We start from the raw sequence: 11,859 nt of genomic DNA, 5'->3' as shown, positions 1-11,859 counted from the left end.
AGTGAGAATTCTGCTGGAGAACAACAGAACCTCCGGGGGCGGGGCCTGCAAGATGCCCGGCTCACAGTAGGTTGGTTCATCATTCAGTTCTGGGCAAATGATTTGCGATGAGGAGGGTGGAGGAGTCCCAGAGGAGGGTGTGAACTAACCTTATAGAACTGGTCTACCCAGGAGAGCACAAAATCCCCCTGTGACACCTCTCATAATGTGCTTGTCAAATGCTCTACACCAGCTTCAGAACTGCGCTTTTTAAAAAAAACTTTTATTTATTCCCTTTTGTTGCCCTTGTTATTGTTATTGATGTCATTGTTGGATAAGAGAGAGAAATGGAGAGAGGAGGGGAAGGCAGAGAGGGAGAGAGAAAGATAGACACCTGCAGACCTGCTTCACCGCCTGTGAAGCGACTCCCCTGCAGGTGGGGAGCCGGGGGCTCGAACCGGGATCCTTCTGCCAGTCCACGTGCGCTTAACTTGCTGCGCTACCGCCTTACTCCCAAGGTGTTGGAGGTCGGAGATTCTGAGAAGGGAGCATGTCAGTACATGGCCTGCTTATAGAGTCCTTCCATTTCCATCCACCTCAGGCTGAAAATTCTTTAGAGGGGACGTTAAGACCACTGACTGGTGGGACTGCAGGACTGAAACTGTCGTGGATGTGGTGCTGTGCCTCCCATTTCAGGGCTACAGGACTTGTTTCTTCCCCTCCACCCTGCTCCTGAAGAACTGCTGCCCCAGCTCAGCTCTGCCCCAGGCGGCTGTGTGCAGAGACTAGCCAATGCAGAGTGTGAAACCTGGCTTTCTCAGCCCAATGCCGACAATCTGGAGACACAGCCCAGCCTCTCAGTCCCTTCAGGGGTCATTGAGGTCCTGCTGTGGTCACATTGCAACCCAACTGCTTCCTCCACCAGGTCCTGTTCCTTTCCCTCCCTACACAGGCCTGGGGCCCTGGAACATCCTCCAGGACACCCCTTGCAACTCAAAGTGCGTTTCTTAGAGAATCCAACCCACACCAGCTAGTGACAGGGATGATCTGGAAGGGTAGAAGCATTTGTCCATGAGACTGGGAAAAAATGGTTCAACCTGAGAGTCATGGTTTGATCTCTAGCACTGCATGTAATAGTGCTCTGATCTCTCTCCCTCTCCCTCTCTACTCTGGGTCCCATATGAAATAATAAAATAGATCTTTGAAAGCAAGGAAGGGATTGTGGAGCTGGGGGACCCCAGGCCCCATAGAGGATAAACATAGATATCTTAGAGCTCAGGGGAGAACTAAGAGTGCTCCTTTTCCAACTGGTAATAAAATGGATGCTCTGCCAAGAAGAAATGTACTTGATTTGTGTCCAGATACCAAATTAATTTTATCATAAATACATGCCTGTATGTATGAAGTATCATGTATCACACTTTTTCTTTTTTTTTTTTTTGGTCCAGGCAGACTTTTCCAGAGAGGAAAAGCAAGACAGGTAAAGAACCCATAGCTAGATAGCATAATGGTTATGCAAAAAGATTCTCATTCCGGAGGCTCCGAAGTCCCAGGTTCAATCCCCCACACCACCATAAACCAGAGCTGAGTAGTGCTCTGGTAAAAAAAAAAAAAATCTATAGCACTAGGGCTGGGGAGACAGCATAATGGTTATGCAAACAGACTCTCATGCTTGAGGCTCTGAGGTCCCAGGTTCAATCTGCAGCATTACCATGAGAGCTGAACTGTGCTCTGATTTTTTTTCCCCTCTGTGTCTTTCTTTTTTCTTTCTTTCTTTTATTTATTGGATAGAGACAGCCAGAAATCAAGAGGGAAGGGGGTGATAAAGAGGGAGAGACAGACACCTGTAGCACTGCGTCACCACTCGCAAAGCTTTCCCCCTGCAGTTGGGGACTGGGGGCTCGAACCCGGGTCTTTGAACATTGTAACATGTGTGTTCAACCAGATGTGCCACCACCTGACTGCTCTCTGTCTTTCTCTGTATCTCTCTTTAAAATAAAATTAAATAAAAATCTTTAAAAAAAGAGGTGGTTGGGTGGTGGCGCACCTTGTTACATGTGTAATGTTACAATGTGCAAGGACCTGGGTTCAAGCACCCAGTCCCCACCTGCAGGGGGAAAGCTTTATGAGTGGGGAAGCAGTGCTATAGGTCTCTTTTTCTCTCTCCCTCTCTATCTTCCCTTACCCTCTTGTTTTCTGGCTGTCTCTATCCAATAAAGATAATAATTTTTTAATTCATATAATTTTTATTTATAAAATGGAAATATTGACAAGGCCATAGGATAAGAGGCTGTGTACAATTCCATACAATTCCCACCATCAGAATTCCGTATCCCATCCTTTCCCCTGATAGCTTTCCTATTCTTTAACCCTCTGGGAATATGGACCCAGGATCAGTATGGGGTGCGGAAGGTGGAAGGTCTGGCTTCTGTAATTGCTTCCCTGCTGAACATGGGTGTTGGCAGGTCGATCCATACTCCCAGCCTCTCTCTCTCTTTCCCTAGTGGGGCAGGGGTCTGGAGAGGTGAGGCTTCAGGACACATTGGTGGGGTCATCTTCCCAGGGCAGTCCGGTTGGCATCATGGAAGCATCTGGAACCTGGTGTCTGGAAAAGAGTTAAGATATAAAGCAGAACAAGTTGTTGACTAATCATGAACCTAAAGGCAAGAATATTGCAGATGGAGATTTTGGGGTCTCTGTTTTGGAAAAAGCTAGTAGGCCTATTTTAGGTATATTCCAAGGTGCCCATGGCTTTAGTAGTTTTTTCCTGAGCCTGACATCTAATATGCAGGTGGACCCAAGTTATTGTCTGGGGAGATGGTGTCATGGCTGGAAAAAAGGGCTAGAAAGATGGATCAGTGATAATAATATTTTTAAATGTAAAAATGAAAAAGAAAATTCATAGCACTGAAACTGCTTTCGGTGTGGCAGGGCTGGGCTTGAACCTGGGATACACACATGGCACTGTAGTGCATATCTTTTTTTTCCCTCCAGGTTTATTACTGGGGCTTGGTGCCAGCACTATGAATCCACTGCTCCTGGCAGCCTTTTTTTTTTTTTTTGGCCAGTTCAGCTCTGGCTTATGGTGGTACAGGGGACTGAACCTGAGACTTTAAGCCTCAGGCATAAGAGTCTGTTTGCATAACCGATAGGCTATCTACCCTCCGCCCCCATTTTTTCCATTTTATTGGATAGGCCAGAGAGAAATTGAGAGGGGAGGGGGAGGCAGAGAGGGGGAGAGACAGAAAGATCCCTGCAGACCTGCTTTACTGCTTATGAAACATTCCTGCAGGTGGGGAGATGGGTGCTTGAACCTGGATCCTTACGCAGGTCCTTGCAGGTCCTTGCACTTAATACTATGTGCGCTTAACCAGGTGCACCACCGCCCAGCCCCTGTAGTGCATTATCCATGTGAGTTAGTTTGCCTGCTCTTGGATACTTCTTATACCAGAGAACCAACCAGCAGGCAATAAGGGAGTCACCAAGGAGGCCGGAGGTGGTGCAGTAGTAAAGCACAGGACTTGCAAACATGAGGTCCCAAGTTCTCCCCCATATATGAGAGAGTAAATGCTACAGCAGTGGGCACTGTTGTTTGTCTCATAAACCTTCCTCTTCTAAGTTTCCACTGGAAGAGATGCCTGGCAGCCTCCCAAAGAGCCGAATCCCTGATGCTCTGAGAAAAAGGTAGCGAGTGGGTTGGTACAACATGGTGGGTGCACGTACAGTGTAAAGCCTGCCGGTGTGACCCAGTCCAGCTTTGGGACTGAAGGATCTAGCCACGCACAAGGACTGGCACAAGGATCTCGGTTCCTGCAGGGGAGTCACTTCACAGGCGGTGAAGCAGATCTGCAGGTGTCTATCTTTCTCTCCCCCTCTGTCTTCCCCTTCTCTCTCCATTTCTCTGTCCTATCCAACAACGATGACATCAATAACAATAATAACTACAATAATAAAACAAGGGCAACAAATGGGAATATACATATATATATATATATATATATATATATATATATATATATATATATAAAGAAAGATTGTCAGCTGTCGGTTCTCTCAGCGAATCATCTTTGACTGAAAGGAAGCCCTTCCTGTAATCATGCCTCATTCCTGGGGCAGCTAGCATCGAAGAACCAGGCAGGAAAAGGAGGGCTTAGCCCCTCCCCTCCAATTCAACAATTTAGAATATCCACCCGACTGGGGCCAGGTGGTGGCACACCTGGTTGAGTGCACATTACAGTGTGCAAGGACTCGGGTTTGAGCCCCTGGTCCCCACCTCCAGGGGGAGACTTGGTGAGTGGTGAAGCAGTGTTGCAAGTGTCTGTCTCTCCCCCTCTCCTCTCAATTTCTGGCTGTCTCTATCCAATAAAGAAAGAAAGTTAAAAAAGAAAAGAAAGAATATCCATTCCACCTTCATGGATCCCCTGGGGGCCTGTGCAAGTCTCCTGTTTCCATACACTGCTTCCTCTCTCTGATCCTGTCTCTTTCTCTCCCCCACAGGAGTTGATGCTGAGCACTTCCTAATTAACTTCCTGCACGCTGACCCATCATCTCTCATCTCTGAGTCAATTCCCAGGAAACCCATTCCATGAGACAAAAGGAGATTTGAGCCTCAGGTACAAACTGTTAAGCTCTTGATTTGGCTCTTTTGTCTTATTCACTCCCAGAAACCCCCGGTGCACACACACATGCAGCAATGCACCACTCTCTTGGCCCCTATGGGCAATGTGACCCCTAGGGGGAGCAGTGTGCTCTTTATAAAGCTGGCAGGCCAAGAATATGCCTACCAGAGAAGAGTGACTGCAGCTTCCCCCAGGTCCCAACTGGATGCAGCCTCTGCTGGGCCAAGGGGAGCCATCCATCATAATGAAGCATGCTGTGCTCACGGCCCTGTAACCACCACAGAATGGCTCTTTAGGACTTCAGGCTGCAAGCATAGCTCCCTCCTGGGGGCCTTCTGAGTTCCTCCAGGTCCTCGAGGACTTGCTTCTGCCTTAAGAAGCCTTGTGGATTCTTCTCTCTGGCGTCACTTGGGGGAAGGGGCTGGTGCTTGTCTTACCGAAGCAGAGCACTTGATTCTGGGAGTCTGTTGGGTCAGAGGAGGGAAAGAGGCCCATTGAGGTGACAAGACTCTTCCAAGTTCCAGTCAGCAATGGTCGTGGTAGTGGGGGGAAGGATGAGAATTTGGTCCTGTATTCTTTTTGTTTTATCACATCACCTCTTCCTGACTCTAAAATCTAGACTGAGATAAAGAGAAGGGAAATGAGGTATCACATGAATCCCAGAAAGCCTAGTGACTTTGAGACATCTGGTACGTTGAAGGGAAAGAGTGCGACGTGCAGGGGAGCCGGGCAGTAGTGCAGCAGATTAAGTGCACGTGGCACAAAGTACAAGGATGTAAGGATCCCAGTTTGAGCCCCGGCTCCCCACCTGCAGGGGAGTCGCTTCACAAGTGGTGAAGCAGGTCTGCAGTGTTTATCTCTTCCCCTCTCTGTCTTCCCCTCCTCTCTCCATTTCTCTCTATCCTATCCAACAACAACATCAATAAGAACAATAATAACTACAATAATAAAACAACCAGGGCAAAAAAAGGGAATAAATAAATATTTTAAAAAGTGTTTTTTTTTTTTTTTAAAGAATGAGATGTGCAGTGAAAAACAAGGATTAATGGGGGATGGGTCGTGGTTTGTGTGAGGGTTTACATTACCATTTACCAGGAACCCGAGTTCAAGCCCCTGGTCCTCACCTACTGGGTGGGAAACTTCGCAGAAAGTGGAGCAGAACTGCAGTTGTCTCCCCTTCTTTTTCTCTCTCTCTCTGTCTCTGTCTCTTAGCACCAAACCCTAGCAATAATTCTGGGGGCAGATAATAAGTAAATCAATGAAAGACTGTTAATCAATCTGTAAATAGAATATTTGCCCCTTCTGATGGGTGAAAAAGGGTAGAATGGTGTGTGTCTATAGTGACATGTAGCCAGTCCTCTGATAGAAAACAAAGTATTCAATTCTCTCAACTACACAACAGTTGTTTCTACTTTAATCTTTGATCCAGAACTGTTTGTGACAGGGCAGGAGCAGGAGGGATTGGGAAACTCTGCCTGGCTTGAAGGAGGAGTTTACAGTTGTATTTTTTAAACACTAGGATCAAGTGATCATCATTGTGCTCGGCTGGAGGTCGGACAGGCAAATATTTCACCCTGGGATTCTCATCAGCTTCCCAGTAGTGAACATCAGCAGACATTACTTGAGAATTTGTAACTGTAGAGTTGGAGTTTCTTCTATTACAGGATTACAGGGCAACAGCAATACCAGACAAGAAGCCAAGAACGTGATACCATTAAAGCTCTCCAGTGCATTAAAAAATAAATAAATAAAAATAAAGAGTCCAGATGAGTCAAGACTTCCTGCAGTAATGAGATAAGCATTCTATCAGTATCCTTGGAATGTGTAAATTGGCTTGCGTCAGTGACTATGACAGAGGAAGAATAAAAGGTATAGTAATTAATAGTCTCTGTTGTCATCTCCCCCTCCTCCCAAGAGACCAGTGTTTGGACAGAAAGGTCTGTAGAATAGCAATTAGCAATGAAATCCATTCCTTCCCCAGTCTCCATGGCCACTCTGATAACTGTGCACTTTTTTTTTTTTTTTTTTTTTGCGAGGCTATGGATTTGGTGAAATTTGAAACTTGCTGAGTTTTGTGGATATGTAGGCATTCCAAAAATAGAGGCAGATGTCACTTTTCTGAGTCTTTGAAGAGATGACCCAGGTGACGTTTAAGGAGAGATCAGTGTCTTGTCTCCTCTCTTCTGTTTGCTGTACAGGGGGACAAGCTGAGCTAGAAAGGGGAGGTTAATATAGATAGCATATTGTATTATTGCTTAGATTAACAATTAGCAATTATGCCAATGGCTTTTTTTTTAATTGCCACCAGGGTTATTGCGGGGGCTCTGTGTGTGCACAATGATCCCACGACTTCTACTGGCCATTTATATCTCACTCTTTCTTTTTTCTCTCCTCTTTCTTTCCTTGACATTTATTTACTTTTATTTTTATTTTATTTATTTATTTTTTGCCTCCAGGGTTACTGCTGGGGCTCAGTGCCTGCATCATGAATCCACTGCTCCTGGAGGCCATTTTTTTTCACCCTTTTGTTGCCTTTGTTGTTGTAGCCTTTTTGTGGTTATTATTGCTGTTGTTGATGTCGTTCATTGTTGGATAGGACAGAGAGAAATGGAGAGAGGAGGGGGAGATAGAGAGGGAGAGAAAGATAGACACCTGCAGACCTGCAGGGGAGTCGCTTCACAGGCGGTGAAGCAGGTCTGCAGGTGTCTATCTTTCTCTCCCTCTCTCTATCTCCCCCTCCTCTCTCCATTTCTCTCTGTCCTATCCAATAAAAATGGGGGAAAAAATGGCCACCAGGAGCAGTGGATTTTTAGTGCTGGCACTGAGCCCCAGCGATAACCCTGGAGGCAGAAAAAAAAAAAAAGTAGAGACACCCAGTTCGAACCCCGGCTCCCCACCTGCAGGGAAGTCGCTTCACAGGCGGTGAAGCAGGTCTGCAGGTGTCTATCTTTCTCTCCTCCTCTCTGTCTTCCCCTCCTCTCTCCATTTCTCTCTGTCCTATCCAACAACAACAACAATAATAACTACAACAATAAAACAACAAGGGCAACAAAAGGGAATAAATAAATAAGATAAATATAAAAAAATTAAAAAAAAAAAAGTAGAGACAGACAAACTGTGAGTGGAGATAGAGAGAGACACCTGCAGCCCTGCCTCACCACTCGTAAAGCTTCCCCCAGCAGATGGAGACCAGAGGTTTGAACCTGCGTCCTTGTGCACTGTCATTTGTGCACTTAAGCAGTTGCGCCATCACCTGCCCCACACTAATTTTTTAGAAGTATTTTATTTATTTTTTTGAGAGAGAAACACTGCTCTGTTCTGGTTTATGATGGTTCTGGAAACTGAACCTGGGACCTGAGAACCTCAGGCATGAAAGCCTTACAGAAGCATTATACTGTTTCGCCAACTCATATCACGGCTCCTAGACCCTGCATCTAGTCTTTTGCCATCGCAGACAAGCAGGCCAGTTTGCGGATTCCGGGATAGGCTGGCGATTATTAATTATTATTATTATTAATTATTTTACCAGAACACTGTTCAGCTCTGGCTTCTGTTGGTGCTGGGGACTGAACCTGAGACCCGGTGGTCGGGCGGTAGGTAGCACAGCGGGTTAAGCGCATGTGGTGCAAAGCACAAAAATCGATGTAAGGATCCCGGTTCGAGCCCCCGGATCCCCACCTGCAGGGGGGGTCGCCTCACAGGCGGTGAAGCAGGTCTGCAGGTGTCTGTCTTTCTCTCCCCCTCTCTCCATTTCTCTCTGTCCTATCCAACAACGAACGACATCAATAATAAGAGCAATAATAACTACAACAAAAAATTTTTAAAAAGGACAACAAAAATAAATAATTAAAAAAAAAACCAAAAAAGGTCTTTCCACCCGAACCTGAGACTTTCGGTGCCTCCAGCAAGCATGCAAGGCTTTGGGCAGGGCCATCACGCTGCGTCCCCGGCCCCCTCCCTCCCTCCCTCACTCCCTGCTCCTCTTGCTTGAACCTGCCGGCCTGGACGCGACAACCTCCCCTCGCCATCACTGGGGTCACCCGGCACCCTGTTCCGTCCAGAGCTCAACCCCGGAAATTATCCGCCGAGTCTTGACCGTGTTTCTGTCTGCCCCCCGCCCCCCCCCCCCCCCAGCAGCAGCAGCAGCAGCAGCAGGCGGCGGCCGTGGGAGACACGCTGGGTCGTGACCGCCAGGACCCTCTGTCACGACTGTTTTATAATCGTTAGTGTTCACTAAGAGCGAAGCCAAGGGGCGCCGCGGCAGACCACAGGGAGGCCGGGGTGGGGGTGGGGGTGGGGGGCGAAAGCGCCGTCCGGAGCCCGGTGGTCTCTCTCCGCCGCTCCGGACCCCGGGAGCCTGAGTTGCGGCTTCACTTCCGGGTGAGGGGCGGGCGGGCCGAGCAGTTCCGGGTCGCGCGGCGGTTCTGGCTGTGCGGGCCGCGCCGCGGCTGCTGGTCCCGGGCGCGCGGAGGGCGCGAGCGGGGCGCGCGCGGGGGGCCGAGGGGGCGCGAGGCGGCGGCGCGGGGACTCCGGGCCCCGGCGGCGGCCCATGGCGCGGGAGGCGTGAGGCCGCGGCCTGCCCGGGGCTCGGGGGGTGGGGGGAGCGGGGCGGGGAGATGGATAAACTGACCATCATCTCAGGATGTCTCTTTCTGGCCGCCGACATCTTCGCCATCGCCAGCATCGCCAACCCGGACTGGATCAACACCGGCGAGTCCGCGGGTGAGCGAGCGAGCGAGCGAGCGAGCGAGCGAGCGAGCGAGCGGGGGGCGCGGGCGCGGAGACGCGGGCAGGGAGGGGGCGGCGGGCGGGACTCCGGGCTGCGAAGTGGCGGGGACGCCCGGGGCCCGGGGCGTTGGGAGTCGAGGGCGGGGTTGGCCGCCCACCTGAGGGGCCGCGGGGGACGGGCGTCGTCCGGCATCGGGGGGGGGGGGGTCGTCACGGTGGGAGGCGCCAGCGAGGGAGCTAGAAACCCGGCGGCGAGGCTGGGGTCCCCGAGGGCCCACCCGCGACCCCCGGTCTCTCCCGCCGGGTCTGAGATGGCCGGGTGAGGCTTGTGGTTGGTGCTGTGGGGGGAGGTGGGGGTCTGGGGGCGCCGGCTGAGACCCCCCCACTTCACCCTCCCGCCGCCGCCGCCCCGGCCCGCCCGGCCCGGTTTGAGACGCTAGTGGCTTCCGACTTTCCCTCGGCTTTGAAATCTCTGTGGAAATAATAATAATAATAGTGACCAACGTTATTGTTATCATCCTCCTCCTCACTTGTTTCATCTTAAGCCCGGGCGCTATAATAACCTTACTCACCAACTTCATCCTAGCGGAGCATCTTTCATGCCAGCGCACCGCAAAAGAAAACGCGGTAGAGAGGCAGACTGCCAGGAGTTAGAGGAAACCCACAACACGCCGAGTCCCGCACCGTGTGGGGGGCGGGGGGCATCCCGGGTGAACGCCATCCCGAAGGTCTCCTCAGCCCGCACCCAGCAACACACCCTCTCACACTCACTCTCACACCCTCACACTCACCCTCCCAGATTCACCCTCACACCCTCTCACACTCACCCTCTCACTCACACTCACACACACCCTCACACACCCTCTCACATCCTCTCACACTCACCCTCTCACACACCCTCACACACCCTCTCACACCCTCTCACACTCACACACACCCTCACACACCCTCTCACACTCACCCTCTCACACACACACACACACACCCTCTCACACCCTCTCACACTCACCCTCCCAGATTCACCCTCACACCCTCTAACACCCTCACACTCACACACACTCTCACACTCACCCTTTCACACTCACCCTCTTACACTCACCCTCACACTCACACATACACACTCACACCCTCACACACCCTCTCACACTCACCCTCACACACCCTCACCCTCTCACACTCACCCTCACCATCACACATACACACTCACACCCTCTCACACTCACCCTCACACACCCTCACCCTCTCACACTCACCATCACACATACACACTCACACACTCACCCTCTCACACTCACACACTCACACATACTCACCCTCACACTGTCACACACTCACCCTCACACACCGTCACACACTCAGCCTCACACACACTCACACCCTCTCACACTCAGCCTCACACATACACACTCACACCCTCTCACACTCACCCTCTCACCCTCACACTCACCAGACCTGCGAGGCCAGGCCTGTAATGACCCTGAATGCTGCGGGGAGAGCAGAGCAGGCAGGGGGAGGCGCTGAGTGAGTGCTGCAGGGAGAGCAGAGCAGGCAGGAGGAGGCACCGAGCCTGTCTTCAGTCTGTCTTAGCCTGAAGGCTGCCTGTGGAGGAGCAGGTGAAGGCGGGGTGAGGCTGGGGGGCCGCCACCACCACTGATGATTTGTTATAAAAATGTATCACTCTGCTGTCAAACTTACTTCTTAAGTATTACTTATGGCTCTGTATTTGTCCTACAATATTTTCTTAGGAAGAAAAGCAAAGCCAAGAAGGAAAAACAAACAAACAAAAAAACTGCGGCGGGGACATTCGCTGCTTCTTCCTCCTTCCCTCCTTCGCCTCATGTAGACCTAGTAACACAAAATCACGCTTCAGTCAAGTTTCCTGGTTGTTAAAATAACACTCGAACCGCTCCTTTTTGTGCCTCTGCAGATTTGGCGAGGCTGTAAAGCATCTGTAATAATTGTGTGATGTGCTTGGAGGTGTGAGGTGACACTGTGTTGTGCTACTGTATGTGTGCGCACATAGGCTTCCAAGCATAAACACGTTGAGGCAGTGCAGGGTTCTCCGTAAACGTAAGACAGCGGGTATCTCAGAAATTGCAAAGCCGAGAAAGGGTCAGGACAGTGTTTGGGATCATGGGCTTTGTTTCTGAAAATGTTGGCAAAGCCCATGCTACTCCTGGTTTGGACAGTTACGTGTGGGCCACCCATTTTGGAGCTGCTGTTGTTTCAACCACATGTATGTGTAGTGATGCATGCTGGTGAGGCTTCCTTTGGAGAATACATGCTTGGGGTCTAAGAAGTTTCACTCCTTCAACAGAAAAGGTCCTTGTTTTGCAGAGATTTCATCAGGGACCCTAATGTATAAAGTAGACCAAAGGTAGTTTATACCTAATGTATAAAGTAGACCATAGGTATGGAAGAAAGTGATAGACATAACATTTCCAAGGAGGTGGACAAGGGCAGTGTTGAAAGCGTTGGAAAAGGGGGACTTCCTTTATTAGGTTTGGAGAAAAATAGGGGTAAGATGAGTACA

At 50.0% G+C, this 11,859-nt stretch overlaps 1 protein-coding gene across 3 annotated transcripts in view; it reads left to right on the top strand.

Moving 5' to 3' along the window:
- Positions 1-9,001: 9,001 nt before the first annotated feature.
- The window catches only part of LOC103107793 (uncharacterized protein C16orf52 homolog B), a 134,232-nt gene continuing 131,374 nt past the window's right edge, over positions 9,002-11,859 (top strand). For 2 of the 3 annotated variants that reach the window (XM_060172832.1, XM_060172831.1), the window contains exon 1: positions 9,002-9,320. In XM_060172832.1, coding sequence (XP_060028815.1) covers positions 9,215-9,320 — 106 coding nt within the window. In that variant the 5' untranslated portion in view covers positions 9,002-9,214. The remainder of the gene's footprint in view (positions 9,321-11,859) is intronic. The other variant, XM_060172836.1, reaches the window with a different exon arrangement.

The sequence above is a fragment of the Erinaceus europaeus genome, chromosome 15 (genome assembly GCF_950295315.1).
Source record: "Erinaceus europaeus chromosome 15, mEriEur2.1, whole genome shotgun sequence".
Classification (NCBI taxonomy): Eukaryota; Metazoa; Chordata; class Mammalia; order Eulipotyphla; family Erinaceidae; genus Erinaceus; species Erinaceus europaeus.
This window is presented reverse-complemented; position numbering and strand designations above follow the sequence as displayed.